Source organism: Denticeps clupeoides, chromosome 9, assembly GCF_900700375.1.
Source record: "Denticeps clupeoides chromosome 9, fDenClu1.1, whole genome shotgun sequence".
Classification (NCBI taxonomy): Eukaryota; Metazoa; Chordata; class Actinopteri; order Clupeiformes; family Denticipitidae; genus Denticeps; species Denticeps clupeoides.
Genome location: NC_041715.1, coordinates 5865607 through 5890181, shown reverse-complemented (window position 1 = coordinate 5890181; position 24575 = coordinate 5865607). Strand labels below are relative to the sequence as shown.

The 24575-nt window shown below is 44.7% G+C and overlaps 1 protein-coding gene across 4 annotated transcripts in view; it reads right to left on the bottom strand.

Annotated features, from left to right (window-relative positions):
- The window catches only part of kalrna (kalirin RhoGEF kinase a), a 129287-nt gene that overhangs the window by 34872 nt on the left and 69840 nt on the right, over positions 1-24575 (bottom strand). For all 4 annotated transcript variants that reach the window (XM_028990304.1, XM_028990305.1, XM_028990306.1 and 1 more), the window contains exons 10-22: positions 22681-22911; positions 17397-17519; positions 14495-14686; positions 8672-8841; positions 7888-8062; positions 7092-7287; positions 6031-6197; positions 4745-4864; positions 2859-3077; positions 1848-1997; positions 1349-1463; positions 1148-1263; positions 949-1071 (exon numbers count right to left, since the gene is read on the bottom strand). In XM_028990304.1, coding sequence (XP_028846137.1) covers positions 949-1071; positions 1148-1263; positions 1349-1463; positions 1848-1997; positions 2859-3077; positions 4745-4864; positions 6031-6197; positions 7092-7287; positions 7888-8062; positions 8672-8841; positions 14495-14686; positions 17397-17519; positions 22681-22911 — 2097 coding nt within the window. The remainder of the gene's footprint in view (positions 1-948; positions 1072-1147; positions 1264-1348; positions 1464-1847; positions 1998-2858; positions 3078-4744; positions 4865-6030; positions 6198-7091; positions 7288-7887; positions 8063-8671; positions 8842-14494; positions 14687-17396; positions 17520-22680; positions 22912-24575) is intronic.

The window sequence follows — 24575 nt, the reverse complement described above, 5'->3', positions numbered from 1 at the left end:
TATAGTCCGCTTACTACACTAAATTGTCAGACCAATTTTTATCTTTATTTCTTTCTTTTCATAGTTATGCAATAGGAACAATATATGCAAATACAAAGTGCACAGTGCATAAATCATTTCTAAGAAGCTTTCAAGGCAATAACTGGCATTTCAAGGAAGATCAGAACTCATTTCGGCCCCAGATATCCCAGAGTATCCGCCTTGTTTTCCACTCACTGTTGCTACTTTCGCTCTTTGAAATCCTTCATGCATACTGACAACAACATGACAAGAACAACTAATTTTCTGGTCCACACCAGTTCTTTTCTCACCAGTTTTCTTTCTTAGAACTTTTTTATTGCTTTATGTTTTTTTGCATGCGTTTTAGTTCCTGTGGTGAGGTTTACTACATATTTACAGCATATCAGCAGTCTCAGTTTTTTTTATTTTAATGAATTTGTCAAAACCTCAAGTAATTATTTTTCAGGTTGTCATTATGGGGTGTTGTGTGTAGAATTAATTTAATTTCATTTTGGAATAAGGCTGTAACATAACAAAATGTGGAAACTGTATATTATATTGTATGCTATTCATACATGCATCGCAGGGCTCTGTGTAGTTTTCATTCCAACCACATAGTAGAGAGAAAGAGATTCAGTAAATGAATGGGGTAATAATGATACATTAAAATAAGGTATTTCAAAAATAAATAATGTTTACATAAACTAAAAGAGCCTTTTTATATAAATATATTATCATGTATTAATGATAATAAACAATATTTACGTGAACTAAAAGAGCCTTTTTTTATAAATATAAATATATTATCATGTATTAATGATAATAAACAATGTTTACATGAACTAAAAGAGCCTTTTAGTTGATGGAGAGTTGCAATATTGATGAGTTCATCGATACTTTACAGCCAAGAGATGCTGATACCAGAATATCCTTCTCTGGTCTCCATACCTTGGCAGAGACTCTGAAATCCTCGTATTCTTTAAACAGTTCCTGAGATTTCTGTACGCTGTCTCCAGGGGTGGTGTGAGTGGAGAGATAGTACTCTCCTGTCTCCTGGATCCAGTCTAAAGCCTGGTTAGAGAGACAGAAGCGTTCGTCACTGCCCATCACTGCCTGAAACCATTGCTAGGAGGTCCAGCTCGCCCACCTGCTTGGTGCTGCGCTCAAACACTACATACTGCTGACACTGGTCCAGCCTCCTCTTCTTCATGGTCCAAAAGTGGAGAACGCGGTTCTCTCTCTGAAGCAGCTCGTTCAGAATGGCTGCAGAGACAACCACAACCATCGCATGGGCAAAGCATGAATAAAATCTCTACAGCAAAGCACAAACTGTTCAGTTCACACTGACCTTTGACCTGCTGCTCAGGCGCCCTTGTGTGGCTGGCAGCTCCTGGCATGCTGACGTTGTTTCTATGGATGTACTTGAGGAAGACCTCGGCATTCCTCCTGGCCAGAGTGCAGGCCTACAACACAGGGAACAGTCAAGCTTTCATGCTGGCGGAACAAGTTAATTAGTATTAATATTAATATTAATTGACCCTCTGGCCAATTTGAATATAACAGTGAAGTACAACATTTTTGTCATTGTGATTCACTGGTGCACAAATGTGTGCTCTAAATGCGTCCCCTGCAGTGGCACCTTGGCGGTTTGGGATTTTAGCCCTGTACATCTATACATCTATATAACCCGCTGGGCCACCACTGCCCCCTAACATGATGTCATGTAGGGCTTGGATCTTCTTATCTCTATAATGGCTGGTAAATTTCCCTGAATTATGGATAAGGTGTGGAATGTGAAGACGTCACACTGTTCACACAGAAATCCATTCAAAAAAACAGTGTCCTGCCTTGAGGAAGGCCTCCTTCTGCTCCAGATGTTTGCTGATGAGAGGCAGGACATGGTCTGATTCTGCCAGTGGACCCAGCTTGTCGTGGCCGCCGCACCAGTCCTCGTCGCGCCGGTATTCCTGCTCCAAACTCTCCAGCACGCTGCACACCTGCCGAATACAGATTAGACATCACGTTATATTTAGCTGACGCTCTTATCTAGTCCAGCTTCCTATCACTATTTACGGGTTCAGACATTTCGCTCATCTGGTTCAAAAGAGGAAATATCCAATTTTTATTTTGTAATTAAACATTTTTCTGATAGGATTTTTGCTTTTATATAGATCTCAGTGGTTCCCTAATACTGTATCTGAAGTCTCTTTTTAGCCGTGGTGCAGAAAAAAGCGGCGGGACGAGGAGGAGAGTGGCCTATAGGAGTCATGGGAGCATTTGCGGAAATGACGTCATCAACACCATTCACCACCCACAATGTTTGTCGCTGATAGAAGTCGTGTCAATTTTATTCTAGAAAAAACAAGACAAATCCACTGGTTCTGGAGTCCCACGTGACGGAATAAAAAAAATACATTTTTACATCCAATCACCGAGCAACTGCAATGCTTCGCACGTTTGGAAGCCATGAAGGTCGGTGGAAATAATGTTTTAGTGGAGGGGCAGGAAATTCTCTAGGTGGAAAAAGCATGAGAAACGGGAGGTAACCTTTCCCCTTATGACATCATAAGGAGAGAAATTCCAGAGCTGCCACTCTCTGAACGGTGAAGATATCTGTACATCTATACATCTATATCTACAATTCTAGCCACTTTAGGACCATATACAGGCTAGGGGAAATCATGTTAATGTTAAATAATAAGTCAAATTTTCATGATTTCAAATAACTCATTAAAGATCACTTTTTGGGTGTCAGAAACAATTACAAATCTCTCTATTAGCACCCCATTCTGATTGAGAGAAACTCAATTCCATCAAATTGTCAGTTGCCACCAGGGGGCGCATGGTAAGCGTATCACCTGCTCAGACGTTTTGTAGAAGGCCACAGATGCGTTGACCAGCTTCAGCCTGTCTTCCATCTTCAGCATGAGCTGCTGCCAGTGCATGGCCACCTTCTCCGCACAGCTGCGGATGGCCTCGGGGTCATAGTGCCCCGCCTGGAGCATCAGCTCCGCCTTCTGCTGCACCTGCAGCGCACTCTGGTGCGTCTTCTGGAGGGAGTTGGCGTGGAACAGAGACTGGAGCAGATGAAAATGCAATGCGTGATTGATGAGTGTACAGTGGTTTCATGTCATGTTCAGGGCAAAAAGTGATTAATTCTTGAAACAGGAGACAAGCTGTAATGCTCAGGATTGGCAAAAAAAACATGAGCTGACCGAATATATTGCACAGAAACTGCATTCATTTCCATCAAACTCTATGTCACTGATGATCCTCTGCATGTGTGTCAGAGTGACAGATTTCAGCCCTTCTGTCTGCTCTCTCATGGCTTCCTTTTTAATTGGTTTTTAATATAGCCAGCATATGTCTGTTCACAAGCAAAACTCTAATCCCCGAGAACATGTCTCCAACTCCTGAAGACGAACGCAGCTTTCTAATGAAAGCCAATTAAAAGCCAGCGTGATCGGATTGAGCTGGGATTGCTGCGCTAATGTGAGAGCGAAAGGTGGAATACTTTCCTTGATGGTGTATGATATTTTATGAGGTGTAACAACACGTGAAGGACTCAGGCAAGTGCATTTCTCATGCAAAAATTAAGCTCTTCTGAAGACTTTTTTGCCAGATGCCAGATGCTAATGGGACGTTATTGATGTCCATGACCTGTTCTTGTTCAGTTCTTGTGTGACATTCTGAATGACATTCAAAGAACATTCCCATTTGATCCCCCAGAGAATATTCACATTAGGAAGTTCGAAGATGGAGGACTTTTGTCACTAACCAGCATGCCCTGTGTGATGGAGCAATGTCCTTTTCTGGTATGGATATTAACATGGATATGTGTAGTGTAGTGTTCTGTGTGTGCTGGTTCAACCAAATGAAACTTTTAGATATTATTAACATTTTAAACATTATTTCTGCTCCTCCAGACACCATCTTGCATCTACAATAAACATTTAAATATATTTAAATATTCAAACATTGTCAAAATGACATCTAGCAACATTACTATTAATATAAGCGGTAGCGGTATGTAGTAGCAGCATCAGTACACCGACAAGAACCCTCCACAATCACGTCCTTCCAGTCACATTCAGGTTCTTGGGTACATTTTTAACCCCAAATTTTTACCAAATATTCCACTAATCAAATTGTTTGCTAAAGATCTTTAGTTGAATCAAACTGGATTGTCGTGAAGCCAGATAACTTCACTACAGCCTCCCACGGGGGCTCTTCAAGAGCACCTTCCAAGGAGACAATTGCGGCGGCCGCTTCCTGCCCCACGCCGCCACCTAAACGTCCGCTCAGCATAAAATGAGATAAACGGGGACCTCACAGCGCAGCTCTTTAGAGTCTCCGTAGGAGCGCCTGTGCTGAGCTGTGCACTCGCACGCTTTTGGGGCAAATGAAAAAGAAGCGAGAGATAGCGATACATCTGGTTCCCCGCTGGGAGGAAGTAGCCGTGATTGCATTAAGAGGACGCCGACTACATCCTGCACGCTGATTTAATAAAAACGCAGCTAATAGCTTCTTAAAGGGCCTTGTTTTTTCGTGCAGCCAAAATGGATTCCAGAGATTCGCTGAGCCCCTTGCTTGAGCAACGGCCATGAAAGGAGGGACGGCCTATAACCCTCAACTCCTCGGACACTTTCTCTCATTAGCGCCTGTTCAATTTTCAGAGAAGTGACACTGTTCTCCTTAAAATGGAGCAGAAGGAACGGCTGCGGTGTTGGGTTTCTCCTTTTACCTCGATGGCCAGCTGAAACTGCTCATGCTCCCTCTGTAGCTGCTCGGCCTCTGACAGCGAGCTGGCGTTCACCACGCTGGCGTTCAGCATCGACTCGCCGTTACGTATCCAGCCGAGAACCTCAAAAACAGAAAATATACAGAGACGCGTATTTATTTTTTTTCTTCGAACAGAACAGAAATTTTAGCTTTTTATCACAGATGAAACAAAATACCCATCATGAATGCCGTGAAAAGTTGGAGACACTTTTTCGGTTCTGATTTATTGCCTTTGTAGTGCATCTAAACGAGTGCATTTTAAAAATTGGAATATCGTGAAAAAATATGTCACACGCGTTGTATATTTAGATGGCGACTGAGTCTAGACTAGACCAAGTCGAGTCCGAGGATAGAACCGTAGGTCACGAGTGCGCATCTCTCTCCATTAGTCACCATGAGAATGGATCCACTTTACTGGAGCTCCCCGGCGACTGCAGTTTGCCTCTCAATTACATCTGAATGAGATTGCATCAGGATGCACACACACTCAAGCACACACAACTCTTAAACACACACACACACACACACACATCCAGACATGTCTCTCACACACACAGCCGAGGTGAGAGCTACCTCTTATTGCCTATTGATTTTCTGGCAGGCCAGAGATGGCGTCGTGCATTGCTCATAATGGACTGAAAGCCTATTTGTGTTTCCGTGTGGGGTCTGTGCTGAATTTTTTTTGCCATTTTTTTTAGAACAATACAACCTCGTATGGCTACTGCAGAGGGGGAAAATCTCTTTAATTATTTAAGCATCCAGCAGATTAAAAAAAAATCTTTGGTGCTAATTTACATTAAAAAATGCTACCTCATATCAAGAGCGTAAATTATTAATTTTAATGTCCATGCTGTATTGGACATGTTTTATTGATGAGGCTCGTGCCTTCTAACATAAACCAAGAGTCCTCCCTCTGCCTTGGTTGGTGGCCTTGTGGCTGTTCCTGTTTTTGGTTGGGAATTTTTCACTGATAACAGCATTATGTAATATTAACAAAGCAGCTTCAGCTATTATTCTAAAATAGAGTGTGGTGGACACACAGTACAAGCATCAAAACTCTCAAGAATGCAAGCCTTTCCAAAACTGAAAAGCTGAATAAATACATGTCTGCAAATGCTTTACCTCAAATGCAACAAAATTAATGAATTTTTTTTTTGCATTCCAGCAAAATGATAAAAAAATTCAGTAGACTGTTTATGTTTATACACTAACAAATGAAAATTAGGACAAAGACGGTACGCCTCTCACCTGTTTGACCTCTGCCTGCAGGTGGCGCAGTTGGAGCACCTGCTCTAACCTCTTCTGCGTCTGGTCCGCCGTGACGTCAAGCTCCTGCTGCTTCTCGTGAAGGAACTCCAACAGTTCCTGGACCTGGGTGGCCAGATCTGCCTCTTTCTCCCCGGTCAACTCAATTCCTGCAAGTCCGCGCACACACACAAACACATGGGGCGCACATCACAAGAGCACAGTCAATCAAACTCAGAGGTGTAGTGCATCATACAGAGAAGATCCAAATTCACCGAAGAAATACTACCGATTAATGCTTCCACCAGGTGGCAGTATACATTTGCAACACATTTTCTTTCTTGCCTCATTTTACTGCAGATTATACTATTAGGTATAGATTGCACAAGATGACCAATAGAATGCAAGGTTAAGGGCAGTATACTGTCATTATTTACTATCTAACAATGTCCGTCCATAGTGAAACGGATCCCAAAATCTTGTGAACCGAACAGAATTACAAATAAGACAACATCTGTTCGGACTGGTCAGTGCTTAATGGACTCATGTAGAATATTTTTAATGCAACGCCTGCCCTGAGGCTGCCCATTTTTATCATATGGGGCAGTGGGTAAAATCCGCAAGCCGTGATAAATAAAAAATATCTCGGCGTGTCCAAATGAAGAGCCGTAAGAGGATTGAGAGGAGCACAGTTGTGCTTCTTTAACCTAAATCCTGCCATTTCTCCAGACAGACAACTGCTACGGCTTTGGAAGAGATAAAGCCATGGCTTTTTTTTTATTTTTTATATATATATCTATCTATCTCAGGCTACACTGAATAAGGCAGCTGGACGCAGTGCAAAACAGTGATGGACAATGAAGAAGGAAAGTCAATTCGACATTTACCAACTTTCTGGAGCCTTTTAAGGTATCGATCATGCGGCATAAATCATTGTTACAGTAATTTATGTTCTCTGTTTTTTTTTCCCACAGCACTCCATTTTACTGTACAATTGAGCAAATGTAGATGATTTATCCCAAAGTGACAAGGTGCACTGTGTGCTGTGACTTTTTTTCTCTCACCTGAGGCCTGCACCTCCATGATGTACTGGTGCAGGTCCTGTCCCTGCTGCATGACCTCGAAGGTCATGTTGTTCATGGCCAGCTTGCGCTCGCTGTGCCGCTGCAGCCGCTGCTCGGCCAGGCTCAGCTCCTCCGCGTTGAAGTCGTTCACCTGCCGCAGGAGATCCTCGTTCCACGCGTCCAGCTCCGCCGTCACCTGCAGGGGGCGCAGCAGAGTCACGCCCGCTCACGCCGCAGCGCGCTTTTAGATATTTCATAATTCTTATTGCCTCGTGTCACCCCAAAGACAAGCACTTATTTTATTGCATTGTTAATTATGGAAGGACTGCAGCACTGATGCCGAATCGCAGTTTTTTTTTCTTTTTTCTTCCAGCTCTCCAGGCTCCAGACACACACCATGAATCAGTGTTCTGACAGAATGGCCGAAAAAAGACGAGCAGAGCCGGAACGATGGCGCTCGTTACAGGGGACACGCAGCGATCAATCAAACCACCGACAAGCCCCGGTACCCAAAGCACAGTAGAGCGCTACAACACCGGTTTATTGGATTAAACACACACACACACACACACTGCAGCCACCTGACTCCCTGCTTTCCTCCCATGGGAACTTGTTCCCTTCCCCCCACAACGCTACCTCCCCATCTCTCCCTCCTCGCCTTCTGCCTCCTGCATCCATGTGGCATCCTTCCTCCTTCTCACTATGGTTCGTCACTATGGTTCCCAGGACACCCCTCAAATACGGTAATACGGTCATTTGTTTCTTTATTTTTCTTTCCACGCCACACTCTGCCCACCTCGATGGTGTACTGCTCGAAAATGCGCAGCTGCAGGAAGATGTCCAGCTTGATCTTGCGCTCGTGGAACAGCTCCTCCATCTGGCCCTGCGCCTCGTCCAGCTGCTGCAGCACGCTCTCGATGTGGGCGATGGAGCTGTTGTGGGGCATCTTGTTGCTGGTCATGGCCGAATCCCTGCCGGGGCGACACGGAAACGGGCACGGAGGTCAGCCCGCCACCCTCTGTGCTTCCACCAAATGGACAGAGGTGTTGAACTAGAAAGCAGACCCCTAGGACCGACCTGTGTACGCCCAATAATCCTACCCTTTCAACAGAGCTCAGCTCTGCACGCGCTCAGATGAGACCTCAACGCAGACAATGCCACTGCTGACATTTGACCTTGGAACATAAAGCGGCTGATTGCATTGATGGCCGCACTGGGACCTCCATCACAAGGGGACTATTTCCCGATGAGGCTACTGAATCAAGAACCCAAGTCCAACAAGGATGGGGAACGTCAGCTGGCCCCGAGATGAATTGTTTTGTAGGTTTTGGACAGACACGATGCATTAAAATACAGAGGGGTCAGGAGACACAATGACCAATCAGTAAAAACAGGTCATTCAATCCATACATCCCATCTCTAAAGGGAGCAGGGGGCGGTCCCAGCGGTACCATTTGTCTTAATTTGGTTGTGACCATTGACTGCAACCTTTTTTTACCACAAACCCTTTCCGATGCCATTTTTAAAAATGCTCTTCGATGTTTCTGCCGCCGAGCCGATTTGGCGGGGGCGGGGCCCACCTGAGCTGCTGAATGAGATCCTCCCCCTCCTTGATGACGTTGAGCGTGGCCTCGAGTGTGGCGGTCTGTTGCTGCTGGAACTGCTTGATGAGCTCTTGCACCGAGTCAACGGAGTCGGAGCACACCTCCTCCAAAAGCTCCTTCTGGAGGTCCTCCATCCACGTCCATAGCTGCAGAGGGAAATCACAGCAATTTTTACGGCGCAATGGCTTCAACGATAAATGAGTGTATCCCGTGGAAACGGTGTGACATGTTGCTTGTTGTACCCCCATTCAGGGACAGGAATCGTGGTAAACCTTATTTAGATGACTGACCCCGCTGGAATGTATGGCTTTTCAGAAAATCGAGACAAAAGCACAGTACTGGTAGATGGCAAACTGTTACCAGTTTGGTTTTAACTAGTTTTATATTAAAGCTAAAAGGCCACTACCCGAATATAGATCCTAACATGTTAATATCACGATCCCACTGGACTGCAAGGTTAAGTTTTAATAGGACAAAGTAAATCTGTATTTGTGGAGCTGCCCCATGACATGGATGTCCTGCTACAGCCGTCCACCTGGCTTCATGGTCGGCATCTTATACTCCGACAAGTCCTGATCTACTGACTGACGGTGAAGCCCGAACATGTGTTAAACGATCCGGGACACGTTTTAGCTGCAACTCTGTCACGGGTGCACCGGCAGCTGCCTACCACACATGTTACTGCGTCGTAAACGTCACGACTAGTCTCTCCGCCCTGTCCCTCTGGTCTTTTTAATATTTGACACTATTTAAATATTTCAGTGGGGTCGCAGAGGCTTGCATACGCAATCGCACCAGACGTGCACAATGGCAGCCAATTGGCAGGGAAGGGATTTGCTTGACAGGGAGGGTAAATCACGAGAGCCACGTTCGCCTGAACCGGGGGTGTCACCAAACACGCGAGGGGAGGCTCGCTCCAACTCAGCACTTCTCAAAAAGTTCACTTTTATTATCCTCCACTGAGCAAAGCACCGTCCCCACACACACTGCTCCCCGGGCGCCTGTCATGGCCGCCCACTGCTCACTCAGGGTGATGGGTTAAATGCAGAGGACAAATTTCACTGTGTGCACCATGTGCTGTGCTACTGTGTATCACATGTGACAATCACTTCAGTTTTTTGGCAGAATTGTGCGGCCTTGTCTGCAAATGGGTCACCGAGACGAGTCTTCAGTGTAGCGATGAGCGTGACGCGCACGTTTGGGGAGCGCGACAGTCCCAGTGCCAGCAGGCACATCTGCAGAACGTCATCTCACATCCCGCTGTGCCAGAGAGGATCAATCGAAGTGAATTGATATTGAAGAAAAGTCATAGCAAGATTCATTTACACGATATTCAGTTATTTGTTATGCGTTATCCATTTTAGAAAAAAATACTGATTGCACAACTTAAAATTGTGCCAAACGCACAAAACGTATTGTGGTGCTTAGCATCTGCCCTTATAGGGTTAACACATTTCTGAATTACAGCGGCGTACCCATTTCTGCGGTTTCCATAGAAACGGCTCATGTTCAGTATTAATCTTTTTTTTTTTTTTTTTTTTTACGTCTCAGCTTCTCTGGTCCACAGGCTTTTGCTGCGAAAGGTCTTGGACATCAGTCTGCATGTAGACACGTTAAGACGGGGCAGGACAACAAGAAGCGCCTGGTCAACTCCGAGAGGAACGGCTGCAGACGTCGGAAGGTTTCACTTCCTTCAGGGCCCTGTTCAACTTCCACTCATTTTCTCATTTTACACACACGATTGTTTCAGTATTGTATTTCAGCACTTGCGGAACTGTAATAGCTCCTAATGGTCCTCTCTTGTCCAGCAGCTACCAGTCCAGTGAATTAAACCTGACGTTCTAACAGGTGTAAAGTAAATTAAGTTCCGCAAATACGGTTCAGAGGCTATTCTTGGAACAATCTCCTATTCCTGCCCTGGAATCTTGTCCAATGGGCCAAGCTCCTGTTTGGAAACATAGAGGAGTAGCTGATAGACGTTTCCGTGTACAGACATGTTGAGTAGCTGGAGATGGATAAGCATGGATTCCTTGAGAGAGGAAAAAAGTCCTTGTGGGTCCAATTTTCCTCCTCTTCGGCTCTATTTTTATTTTTCATGTGCACATGCTCTGTCCGGAAAGCAAGACTCCACGGATGATATGCAAAATGTCAGTGTGCGAAGGAAACTGAACTTCACTTCAACTCCACAATGCATCTTCCCCTTCAGACAGCCATTACGAGCCTCTAGCCTCAGCAGGGCTGCACATGCAGCGCCAAGATGACTAAATCACAGCCCTGATTACTCCCCCGGTCCGGCGGCAAGGTCCAAACATGCAGAATGCAAACAAGCCTCTTCCTTCTTTTAGGCTGATTGCTGCCGTGCACGCGTCCAGGATGGGAGTGTATTAAACGGCAATCGACTCAGAAGATTAAAAAAAAAAGGGTCCGAAGACTACGCGTGTAAATGGTCAGATGTTGGAACATGCTGCACCACGGTGGAGGCTCCTCCAGCGAGACCAGACACAGCGGCTGGAGACCCTGCATCGAGTCTGGCACCCGGCCTTCGTCTGAGGTCCCTGGGAACTCCTGGCGTGGACAGCTTGCTTCTGGAGGCCAAATTCCAAAGGGCTGCTAGAGGCTAAACTGCCAAGACTCATTGGATTGCGCTTTTTGCAAACCGGGAGACATTGATCTAGAGAGAAAAAAATGAAAGTGCAGGAGGCAATGAAGTCCAGGCAGCTGTGATTGTGAATGCAGGACTGGAGACCTGTCTCCCCCCTCAGCGCCTACCGTCTCATCTACAGCCCGTGTCTCCTGTGGCTTTGACCACTTCCTCAAATCGGAATAAAACTGTCGGCCGCTGGCCATCCACGAGCGAGACGCTGGGCTCGGGCGTGAGCGGCTCAGCGTTCTTCTTACGGTTCTTCTTCACCACAGAGACGGAAAGCAGCCAAACGGAGGCAACAGTCCCCTCCGTGGGTGAATACGAGTTGTAAAAATGAATCTGACCGGACGTCTCGCACGATGAGTTACAGCCCGACATGTGATCACTAATGAATAAATCAGCCGAGCCGGTCTTGCCTAATGATCTAACATTAGTCTCGCTGCTCTGCTTGTAATGGAGCTGTCGGTTTATGGCCGGCGGTAAAACACATTGTTTCACCAAACTATAAAAAACTCTTAGCTTAGTAGCGGGCCACATATTTCCACATATTCTAAAAGCAACGCAGCGCTACTAAATCCTCAACCCTCCGTCACCGCTTGAGCAGGAAGCCCCTCTAAAACTTCCTCGACGTCCTGCGACAGCTCGTTAACAGCAAGGAGCTTAACGGGGAACAGGGGAGGCGGAGTCAGACAGACGCCCATGGATCGGGACACCACGGGTAAACAGAGACAAAGCCAATTAACAGTGTCCAGGGCTAAACTAAGGCTGGGCCGATAACGAAGTGTGCTATATTGATGAGTGCAGCATTGCTAATAGTCAGTAATATCCAATTAGGATGGAGAACTACATTGGCACACACAGGGGTTCTGAACCCATTAATAAAAATTCAACACACACGCTTATCTACTCTGCTGCTGCTGCATTACATCACACTACACTCGTACCAGTATCTTTTATTTGCACATGTTTGCACAGAATTGTATGTAGTGTATAGTGTATATATATTTCAATTTATTTTGTAATATGTGTATTTTTATTATTGTATTGTGACAAGCCACACAGGCTCTACTCACAGCCGAACCAGAGGGGAGGCGTGGTGGCTTTGTTTATGCCCATTCCCAATAAACCGATCCTTTTTTCCCTACCCTCAGTGTCCATCGTCTCCATTCCCCCCTCGGTCGTGACAAGTATGATTGAAGTCATAATCTAATCCAATGTTGGTTTGTGTTCAGAAACCCTACTGATAAAAACATCTTTGCCATTCTCATCATCACCAAACTCTCTTTTTCATGTCACTACTATTGCACACCTTAATAACTTGTTACTCAACTGGTTATAATAAAACTATTACTATAAGTCTTCTTTCTTTTGCACACTAAACCTTTTTGTATAGTCTTTATGCACTTATGCACATTGAAAAAAGTGAACACTGGCTAAACTTCAAAAAAAAAAAAACTGCCACACATAATATTTTTAGCACTGCTGTAATGTAATTTAGCACTGCTGTAATGTACATTGTGTAAATGCTAAACTTTTAGGTGCGACAGATTTATTAAACTAAGATTTGCCAGCGTTCACTTTTTTCAGGGCAGTCTTGAGTTGTTTTGTGGAGTATTTGTGTCGTACCACCGGTCCTGGACTTTGCAGCTGGTTGAGACTCCCTGACTTGACTTCACCTCATATGAGGTCGTCCTGCTCATGTGACTGTTTTACAAGCTGGAGTGTAGAAGGGAGTGTAGAAGGGAGTTTATGAGAAGATCTCTGGGTGAGAAAACATCACGCAATCTAATGAGTTACACTGTGAAAAAGTTGGGAAAACCTAAAAACCGGCAACCGGCTGCAAGGCACTTTTCCCCTCAACTTCACCCTCATGTAGTTCAGAAGACTGTAGTTAAGAAGAGTTAAAAATGCTTTGCAGCCGGTTGCGTTAAACTTTTTACAACGTACTTTTTCATGGTTACGACATCCGAGGAAGCACTAGGAAGTTCTAGCTCTGCAGTTCTAATTCCAGCTGATCATTTTCACGTCTGAACATTAACACTTAAACTGTGGATTAACAACACTAAGGGAAAAACTACAACCAAAATGATTGTATTCACGGTTAGTCCTAGTGAGCCAGAACTGATTACATCATTGATGGTAACATGAAAGTACGTTGCAAGCCGCTCTGGATAAGGGCGTCTCCGAAATGCCGTGAATGTAAATGTGAATGAATGGTACTGTACGATAGAAGGTCACTTGCATGAATTTTAGGCAAAGCACCAGCACTGCCAAAAGATGTTGACGACTGGTAAAGAGCAAAATCCCATTCTCATCTTCAGATTCCCACATCTGGCACGGATCAGGGTGTGCTAACTAGAGCAAGGAATCTTGGCATGCCTCTGCAATCTCAGAGTGATCCTCTCTGAATGACTGGTATGTTTCCTTTCAACGTGATTAGTGAGTGTCCAGACCTCAGACCCTGGCCGGCATCTGAGGTTGCACGAATGGCCTACAGAGCCGCAGGAATTTCCTCAAATGCTCTTACACAACACTCTTAATATAATGTGGAATCATTTTCACCCAAACTCAAACCTGACGCGCACAAACTATTTATCTATATTGACTTTGTGAACCTTTAAACATATTTTTAGTTTTTATTTTACACTTTTCTTCCTCAATGAAACACACATTGTGTAGAAATTTGGTGAGTACCAGCTCTGGAGCACCAAACTGAACAAAATGCACAGTCTGAAATTCACTCAAAACGTTAAAATGTGAAAGTGACCTTCATGACGTACTTTTCAAAAATACAAAGCAGTGAAGACGCACAAGAAAAATAAATAAATAAATAAAAGCAGCGGTCACCTCAAGCACTCACCGATGCCACTCCATATGGAAGAGACATTTAATACGATACTTTTTCAATAATAATGATATTAATTGTCACCAAGGTGACAAAATGATTATGGAACTAATTTAAAGGGGCATCACACCACCCTTGCAAAGATTCTAAATGCCCTACAAATGGAGGAAATGTATGTGAGATTCATTGATCTGTGGTCGTTCTCCGCTAATGACAGTTAGCTGACCGTCTTGTATAAATGGCTATTTTTGGATCTGTGAGGACGTAACTCTGGGTCTCCGGGCCACGCGTTCGACGTCGGCGCTCCTACCTCTTTGATGTGGGTGTGAAAGGACACCGACATGTCCAGCAGGAGCTTCCTCTGCTCCACTCTTCGCACGAAGTCCTGGATCCGAACCTCCAGGTGCCGGGCCGCTTTGTAGATCTCTTCCGGGTCACATTCGCCCGTCTGGGCCAGCTGCTCGGCCGCCTCCAGGAGCTTGTCTGCGTTGGTGTAGGTGTTCTGATGAGAGTGACAGCAGTAGAGAAATGAGTTGGGAAATGAGCGGCTCGACCTACTTGACCAGGCAAACTCTCTCTTTCATCGCTGTGCTCAGTCCCATTTAAAAAAAAAAAAAAAAAACAAGCCATCTGCGCCCACAACCAGGGGCAAATCCCTGTCTGATAATCCCAGTGTTTGGCAGGGAAGACCCGAGTAACTCGGGAGTGAGCTTCGTGCTGCTGAGATTACCGCTGTCAGATCATGTGCAGAAGGCAGGTCTGCTGCTCTCATCGTGGCCTGGCCTGGCCTGGCCTGGACGTAGACCTGCTGACCTGGAAAAGGACATCTGCTGTGCCAGTGCAATTCCAACCAAGAGGCGGGCAGACAATGGCACCCTCACCTCGGACCCTTTCGGACAGGTTTCATAACTGTGGGATCCGGAAAGCTAACGACACGTTTTAAGACCTTGAAAAACTGTCTAACTCCATTTTAATTCTTCTGATTATCCTGGGCTAATCCATTTTTTTTTTTAGTTAATCTGAGTTTCACCCTTCTTTAAAACGATACATCTTAATCCACCTAAATAACCCAGACGGGGGTTAAGCCACACCCACCAAACCCTACCGATTTCAATTTCTCCATTTTACGTGGAATGGAGAAATTACGTGGAACACTGGAGACCGATCTCCCCCCAGAGGCAGTGAAGAGCACAATATACCCGCCTAAAGCACTCCGAGATCCTCTCATTCACCCTGATCTCCTGCGCCTATCACATTTGCATGAGCCGCCGGTTATATTACAATCACAGATCAGATTTGACCCAAATCTCATTTCAGGCTATTGAGTCAAGGGGATCATTGTATTACAGCAGGCACAATATGGCAGGATTATCAGCGAGAACAGTACTGAGCATATATCATCAACGCCACACTACAGGTTCTCTGTTTCGATACTGAATAAGTGGAGAACTGGAGAGGATGCAGAAAGGGATGCACGGATTGTGAAATGAATAGCCAGCGAACAAGAGCTGATGCCGGGTATTTTTGTTTTGCTTCATCAGCCCTTTCACCTGATGCTAACAAAATCTATCGTCTCTTCTATGAAACTGAAGCAGGGTAGGATTCAGCCTACCATGCAAGACTGCAGATCAACATCGGCCACTGCCGTTCAAAGATGCAAATAAAGGTCAAAATGGCCATTTTTTTTTGATACGTGAAGTCAGTTCACGTCCCTAGACAGCGAGCCAATGCCAGTGAACAAGGCCAAGGTTAGAGGATACTGATGTTTGGTTGATATACTTTGATATTTACTTAGTGTAGATGATATCATTGCTTAATCGCTAGTCAATAGGCCATTGCAAGTAACCGAGGCCAGGGTCAGCTGATATCAATTTATGGCCAATATACTGGTGCATCCCTTCTGGCAGATTGTTCAATTTTACATTCACTAACTGGGTCGGCTTAACCATAAACCTGCTTTCATGGCTTCAAGACGGGCCCTATCTTGCCTCTCCTGGTGAGGCAAAATCTATTGGGACCTCTCCTTCCTGCTGAGGAAGCTGCAGTTGGCTTGCAGAAGGTGTACAAAGCTTTTTCACCATTAAACGTGTCTCACAATGGTCCAACCCAAGGATCAATCTGTCAGAGGAAGTCCTATCCTAGTATCCTAAACAGAATCTGATGGTTTGAGTTTAACAGTTAATGTTCAGAATAGATAATCTCTCTTGTAAAAGTAAAAAGGATGAATTGAACATCAAAATAATTCCAAACGTAAAAAGTAAGGTGAACAAAAAAAAGTGAAGTGCATGCCAGGAACAATAAAAGAAAATGAGGTGAAGCTCCGGATCCCCGTATCTGGAGAACTGTGTGACCCCAATCAAGCAAATCCCTCATCAGTGGGACCAGCACGGTGACGTGATGCAAGGATTACACAGATTCTGTGCTTTTTCACATTGGCTACATATTTTTTTTTTTTTTTCCATTGACTAGTTATAGCTGGGAATGGTTTGCATGGTGAAAAACATCTTTTAAAACAGGCTTCTTTTTCTGAATGAACCTCCGTAAGTGTATTTTAAGAACTGACAGGTCCATCTACATGCAAATTGGAGAGGTCTGACAAAAACAACAAAACACCCCATCCTACTGAAGATCCTGGTATTTAAGCGCTACTTGCCGAACACTAACTCTCAGAACCCCCTTTTTGTGACTTGCTTGCGCTCGAGCGAGAGGTGTAAGACTGTGTAAATGAGGCGTGAGACTCCGCCGTGCGATACCTTTCATTTAACTTTGCACCATCAGTAGGGAAAGACCTTCCCAGCTGTCATGAAACGCAGCCACGTGTGAACGGCATCAGACCAAATGTAACGTGGTGGAGTAAAGCAAAAGAGACGCAGCTCGTGATCAGGGCTTCTCTGTGGAAGATACATGGACAACCTCTGAGCCTCTCTGTACATAGCAGATGAAAACAAGCCTAAAAACCACAGACAGACCTGTTCCTCCAGGCCTTGTTGAAAATAACAAGGCATTTCGAACCTTGTTAGTTCTCCCAATTTTATAGTCCAGCATTACAGGAATTAACCATAGCAATGTTTCTTCTGGACTTTGTAAGGCCGTAAGCAGCACGATACAAACTGGTAGTGATGCAAAGCGCTTATTTCCTGTGCAGTTTGCAATTAAAGTGAAACCTCTGTCCTTTGTCACAATGAAAGCTATTAGGGCTAAATCGGTCATACCTGTGCCACCTCCTCAAAGTCATCGTGGCGTTTCTGCAGAGCCCGGGCACGATGAAGAGACTTGCCCACCCCGGTGTGTTTGCTGAGGAAAGCCTCGCCGTGGTTCTCGATCCAGTCCATCACCTGTAAAGCAAATAAAAATTAAAAAACACACACACACACACAGCCTGTTACAGTCCAGAAAAACCACTGAAAATTGCTCCTGATCTCATTCTGGTCTGGAAGAATCCTCTGCTCCGATTGGTTGGCAGGTGTATATATAGTAGTTATAACTAGTTGAAATTCTGCGGTAACACATGAACATCTGTACCCATAGCAATAGCAGTAGTCATGAGGCTAACATGATTTTATGAAAGACACAGAAAAACAAAACCAATAACCTCATGTGTCTGCATTGTTTGTTAAATGCTCAACGATGGTTATGACGTGCTGCTAAATTAAATACAAAAAACATTTGATCAAATAAAACTATTAGCCAGTATGAACATTTAGAATTAAAAACAGTGAATTAAATGCAAACAGGCCTGCATGCATAACCTTAACAGACATGGTCATTTACATATTTCAGTATCGGTCGTACAGTGCAACCGTCTGCCGCTGCTTCTGGAATCAAGCGCCCAGACTACTGACAACTGCTAAACGAGAACACAGCATGAAAGGAACCAGAGGGTCACCACAGCCACCGCCACAACTACAGCTTCAGGGATCTTCAAGTGGACCAGTAGCATCATTATGGACATGTAATCTAGACCATGACACTGACTACATCCTGGACTTCTCCAACCCTACAACTGTAGGACTTATTATTATATCATCCCCAGCCCTGCACTGACACCATTTGCAGGCTCACTCTACCCTGGAAGGGGGTCCCTCTCTGTATCACTCCTTCCCAAGTCTTCTTCCTTTCTTTTTTTCTCTCTCCTAGAGGTTTTTTTGTGTGGAGTTTTGCTTTTGTGCAGAAGGGTCAAGTGTGGGGGTGTCAACTGTCAAAGCCCACTGAGACATACTGTATGTGATTTTGGGCTATATAAGAAATAAATGTTGTTGTTGTTGTTGTTGATGGTCAACCACAAACCTGCAAACATAATCTCACGTCCGCCTTCAAAAGAAAAAATGAAAAAAACAAAGCCAAGCCTGCCACACTTTCACTTTAGTGAGAAACATGGTAATAAGTATCAGAAATATGGAACTGTGTAAATTAATGCACTGTGGTCCTTTTGAGGGGGATTCATGAATACACACACACACACATAAACCCACAAACGACCTTCCCACTCATCAGCAAGTAACATCCAGCTGGGTTAAATGTTTCAAACCCGGGAACCAATCAGGAGGAGAGCTCTCTGGGGTCCTGCAGTTCGTTCTGAGGACCTGCCGAGACGAGCGTGCCTGGAATAGCAAACGCGCGAACGTACACTCAGGCGGCCTCTAATGGAGAGTCGCACAATGACATCATCCGCGTGGATTTCTGCCGACCCCGGGATAAACAAACCGAGGCGGAAGTGTTCGGAAGTGAACCGCCGCCCATTCGGGGAACAGGAAACAAAAACTATCTGTCCCGCTTTAATCAGCCAATCTTCCTGTTGTCCGTGACACTGCTGTGTGCCGTGCTGAAAGGTGAAAAAGGACGAGAGAGAGAGAGATAGCGTGCATGCGAGCGAAGGGATGTTTTCCGAACGTGTCAGCGGGTGCACAGATGCCACTTGTCCCCCTGCCATCGCTGATTAGAGAATCCACAGCACTGGTGCCTTCAAAAACAAGCGGCTAGAAATAAAACCTGCCATGCCTACAAAAAGACCCTCGTCCATCACTCACATCACGCGGACCTGCACGAGTCACCAAACATCACCAACCGTGACGGCCGGGCGGTTCTAGGAGGTTACATGGGGTGGTAGTAGCCTAGTGGGTAACACACTCGCCTATGAACCAGAAGTCCCAGGTTCAAATCCCACTTACTACCATTGCGTCCATGAACAAGACACTTAACCCTGAGTGTCTCCAGGGGGGGACTGTCCCTGTAACTACTGATTGTAAGTCGCTCTGGATAAGGGCGTCTGATAAATGCTGTAAATGAAAATGGGTTATTGGTATAATGATGCTGAGAAGCATGAAGAAAAACAGTCCAGAAGCACCAGAGACAATTGGCTTGCTTAAAATTTGGACCTGGGGGGGGATCGCCGGACACTTGTGTAAACGGCGCGGCCCTGAATGGCAATCTCTCCTCAAATCTGTTAGCGGTTACAAGGCAAACAGCCTTTAATCCCCCAGAGGAGAAGTTTTACAAGCCAGCAGAACTTTTCTTTTTGGGGTTTTGTTTTTCCTGTACTACTTTCTCCAGAGAGGTCGTGCAGAAAGAATGGAATTTTTTTTTTTTTTTTTTTTTTACGAGGTGAGGGAAATGCTCCAGCACATTTATTTAGTTCTAAATAAAGCTTTAAGGGTGGCATGGGAGCTGCAGTTGACGCACATAAAAGCCGTAAGTGGCAAATTAAGCGTAGACACGGCCATTTACGCAGCTTTGGCTATGGTTGCGGGGTGAAATTCTTCGGACGTGCTGCAGCTTCCCACTTTGTCACCGATGCAGGGAAAGTTGGCATTCTGCACCGATGCCGTCATTTGTTTTCTGCCACGTTGAGCATCATGCGAAACATGCCTCCAGTAACACACCTTCCCTTTTCTTCTTTTATTACCCCTTAACCCACACCAGGCCCGGTGCGTATTCTCTGCTGCAACCCCCCCCCCCCCCGGAGCTGTACAGGGTTAAGAACCTTGATCAGTGCTGCTAGACTAGTTAAGGAAATGGGCCTTCACTGATGAATCAACGCCCCTCTAGCCAATTCACATATTAAAGCTGGGAACTGGATAGCTGTCTGGGCACAAATACAGACCCAGAGTGATCCAATGGAAGGGGACAGAGCTGGGGGAGTTTATCAGCTTGCAGGGTAAGCTTAAGATGTAAGTCATGATTGTCCAATAGGAATAATCCTAAACTGTTATCAAGCAATCGTGACTTGGAGCTTAGTGAAAAAAACTACTGGACCCTACTAAAATCTAAAGGTGGAGTTCTTAGTGAGTCTTTTAAAGCAAAAGTAATTCAAACTTTGCAGGAGAAATATGTAATATTATACAGTACAGGCCAAAAGTTTAGACACACCTTCTCATGCAATGTGTTTTCTTTATTTTCATGTCCATTTACGTCAGTAGATTCTCACTGAAGGCATCAAAACTATGAATGAACACATGTGGAGTTATGTACTTAACAAAAAGTGGAGACCTGGCCTCCACAGTCACCGGACCTGAACCCAATCATTTACATTTACAGCATTTATCAGACGCCCTTATCCAGAGCGACTTACAATCAGTAGTTACAGGGACAGTCCCCCTCAGGGTTAAGTGTCTTGCTCAGGGACACAATGGTAGTAAGTGGGATTCGAACCCGGGTCTTCTGGTTCATAGGCGAGTGTGTTACCCATTAGGCTACTACCACCCTAGCGGCAATCGAGATGGTTTGGGGTGAGCTGGACCGCAGAGTGAAGGCAAAGGGGCCAACAAGTGCTAAACACCTCTGGGAACTCCTTCAAGACTGTTGGAGAAGCATTTCAGGTGACGACCTCTTGAAGCTCATCGAGAGAATGCCAAGAGTGTGCAAAGCAGTAATCAGAAACTAGAATTTAAAACATGTTTTCAGTTATTTCACCATTTTTTGTTAAGTACATAACTCCACGTGTTCATTCATAGTTTTGATGGCTTCAGTGAGAATCTACCAATAGATTCTCACATTGAAAGAGAATGTGTGTCCGATGTGTGGATGTGATTATACAGTGATGAATAGAAGGGATTTCATGATACCTATCACGATACATGGGTCACGATACGATCACATTATTGTGATATTGTACATGCTGCGATATTCTACCGTTCCCTGAAAATGTAAAGACAGAGCTGATATTTAAGCTGCTGTGTACGATCTGTGTCGATCGCATTACATTAATAATTCAGCCAAAACAAAATAACACATAACTCTGAACTGAATTTTGGACTAAATTTATGTACAAAAAATCGATATTTAATGTTGCTGTATCACAATATCACCATGTAAAATATCACGACATATTGCTGTATCAATATTGTCTAACACCCCTACTATTGAAAATAGAATTCATTTTTTTTCGGAAACTGTCTTTGTCAATGATGGCAACAAACTTTATGTTTATGCTTCATGCTTGTAATTTCACTCTTTAAAGTGCTTTGATTGATGTACAGTTTCAGTATAATTTCTCAAGACACCATACAACTGACTGGAACCTGTCCCCTGTAACAGTGGTCCCCTGACCACATTTTGACTCGGGATTCTCCTTGAGAGAGCCAGGAATCGGCTGACTGGCTGACCCTGTGGCGACGATCACTCAAGCTTATCCGATACCCATGGTGTTGAATTGACGGGGAGGCTTCTGTCACTCCTAGAGCCTCATAGGGAGCAAAGAACAAAGACATTCTCTTGCTTTATCTACAAAAAAATTAATCGGCATCCACTCAACATCGGCAAGCGACACAGGACCGCACAACCAGTGGCATGTATCAATGTACGACCCAAAAATAACCCAGGGCTTCAAAAAAAAAAATCACAAACAGTTTGTCTCAATTGGTTGAAAATAATGGGTAAATAAGAGAGGGTCAAATTCCCAGTTCAAGCAGTAAGAAAAGGCCAAAATGGGGGATCCTTCAACTATAGTTCTAGGAACAGTGAAACGGGTTAAAGAACGGACTTCATCCGACTTTTCCCACTTATTTTATCAAAAACATAAAACATTCTTCGTTCACACTTGCTTAAGTAAATCATTATAATCCAGAAGAGTGTGCAGTCTGTAATTAACCTGCACGCTTCTGCATCTGCAACCTTGTGTGTTCCTATCCTACCTCTGTGGCACATATTCCTGTTAATCGGTAATTAGAATCAGTGCCGAGCAAAGCAGTTTTCCGTTAAAAAACCTTCGTTACGTCAGCACAACACCATACAGTGCCTCGAGTCTCTGGGCGAAAATAAAAACCGCCAAAAAGGGGCTATTAACGGTACCTCCAGGCAAATTTCCCAAGCAGGAATGTCAGAAAAAAACACACACACACAAACAGGCCGGAATTTATTGTCAGCTGGTGACAAATTTCCTCTTTCAACACCCCGCCACAATAAATTTCAGACCTGCTACAGTAAATTAGCACAAAAACCAAACAAGCTCCACGACATTAGCATAATTGGCAGCAGTAGTGATCCACGGATCCACGTTACCTGCTGGACGTCCTGCTGGAAGACGCAGAGCTGGAGCCGCTGGTGGAGTCGGACCTTCCTGTGCTGCCAGATGCTCTCCAGGCGCCTCTGGTGGTGCAGGACTTCATGGACCACGTCCAGGATGCAGTGAACCGCTTTGGAGTAGTTGGCCGTGGCGGTGAGTGAGTCAGAATTCCCGGGACTCAAGGGTCTCTGCAGGACGTCCAGCAAGGCTTTCCCATCCTGACTGACCTGAGGATGGAGACACGATGTCGGAGTTAATAAACTGTGCAAAATAACATTTTTCAACTTGAAAATTGTGATTGCCGAGTTTTGTAACCAAAACCTGTGATGCTGGGGAGAGACTCCATAATATGATGTAATATTTACATTTACAGTATTTACCAGACGCCCTTATCCAGAGCGACTTACAATCAGTAGTTACAGGGACAGTCCCCCTCTGGAGACACTCTGGTCTTCTGGTTCATAGGCGAGTGTGTTACCCACTAGGCTACTTCCACCCTACTAATATGATGCTATTATGATAACAATATTATGAAGGTACTTTTCTTGAGTTTAGGGCTGAGGTTGGTTTTTCACAGAAAATTGATGCCAATATATCATCCAGGAAAGAACTGAATCCTTGTTGCACTACACCTAATGGAATGTATCCTGGTTTTTTACAGATGCATTTAACAATCCTGCAATTTCCGAGTTTTTTTGGTAAGAAACCTGCAACATGTGTACTTGCTAGTAGTAATACACAGGACCCTTAAGGCCATTTACATTTCCATGTTTGCACCCAGTGTTCGGTCTGAAAAAAAAAAAAAGATTCTTGCAGATCCTGGCTCGCTCATCGTGAATCGCGCTCTTGACTCCATCCATTTGCTTTCCACCCTCCTCGCTAAATCAGGTTCGCCCGACCCGTAATTACATTTCCATGGTAAATGGTGAAATGACAGCCATTTCCAGAATGGTTGGGCTCCCTTATCCGCAGCACATCACGAACAAATGAATTCCCCGTTCGTCCAGATCAGAAACGCTTGTAGCAAATCTTTAAAAAAAAAAAAAAAGCCAAACAAGGAGAGAAGTGCAAAGAGGACCTGGATGAATAAAAAGGCCCCTCATCACAAAGAATCCCTTTTCTGGAAAGGTTGCGCAGTAAAACGGCAGCGGTCGGAGCGTCATGGTTCACCTCCGATACAGAGAAGACCATTTTTTTAAAAAATAAAGTGTGGAGCTTTTTTGATATGAGCGGCGCGGTATGGGAGTGGGCGGCTCGGAGCAGCGTGCTCTATCTAAAGCTTGCATCTCGACCTCAAAGGGAAGACGAAAAACATGAGACGGCAGATTTTCATGCGCAAACATTTTCTTTGAAAAGGCGCGGCGGTTCAGCGTCTGTTCCTGGAAACAGGAGCGGAGGAGAATACTTTAAAGGGAAATGTTGGAGAGAAAATGCTTCGCAAAACAGAGGCAGACGTAACTGCACTGATGGGTGAAACTTCAGATTAATTACAACTAATTTAGCCTGTGTTCTTGGCCTAGTGGGTTTTTGGCCTAGTGTGCTCCTCTGAACCCCACTTGCTGCCTTTGTGTCACTTAACCCTGAGGTGACCGTACATAACTTTATGATAACCTGAGATACGGCAAAAAATAAATTGGTCATTTTAAGCGTGATGAATATATCTACTTTTTTTTCCTAACAATTAGAACAGTGCTCAAAGCCCCAGGAGGGCAAGCCAGATGTAGCAGTGGCAGGGAAAAAAACAAGCTTGAGAACCCGTCCTCCTCAAGTCAGCACGGGATTACAATGAAATGCATCAAAAAATATTATGACATATGAATATTATTGCACCAGCTTTATTGATGCTCCTATCGGGTTTTTAACAGCCATTACTAATTTGAAACATTGAAAC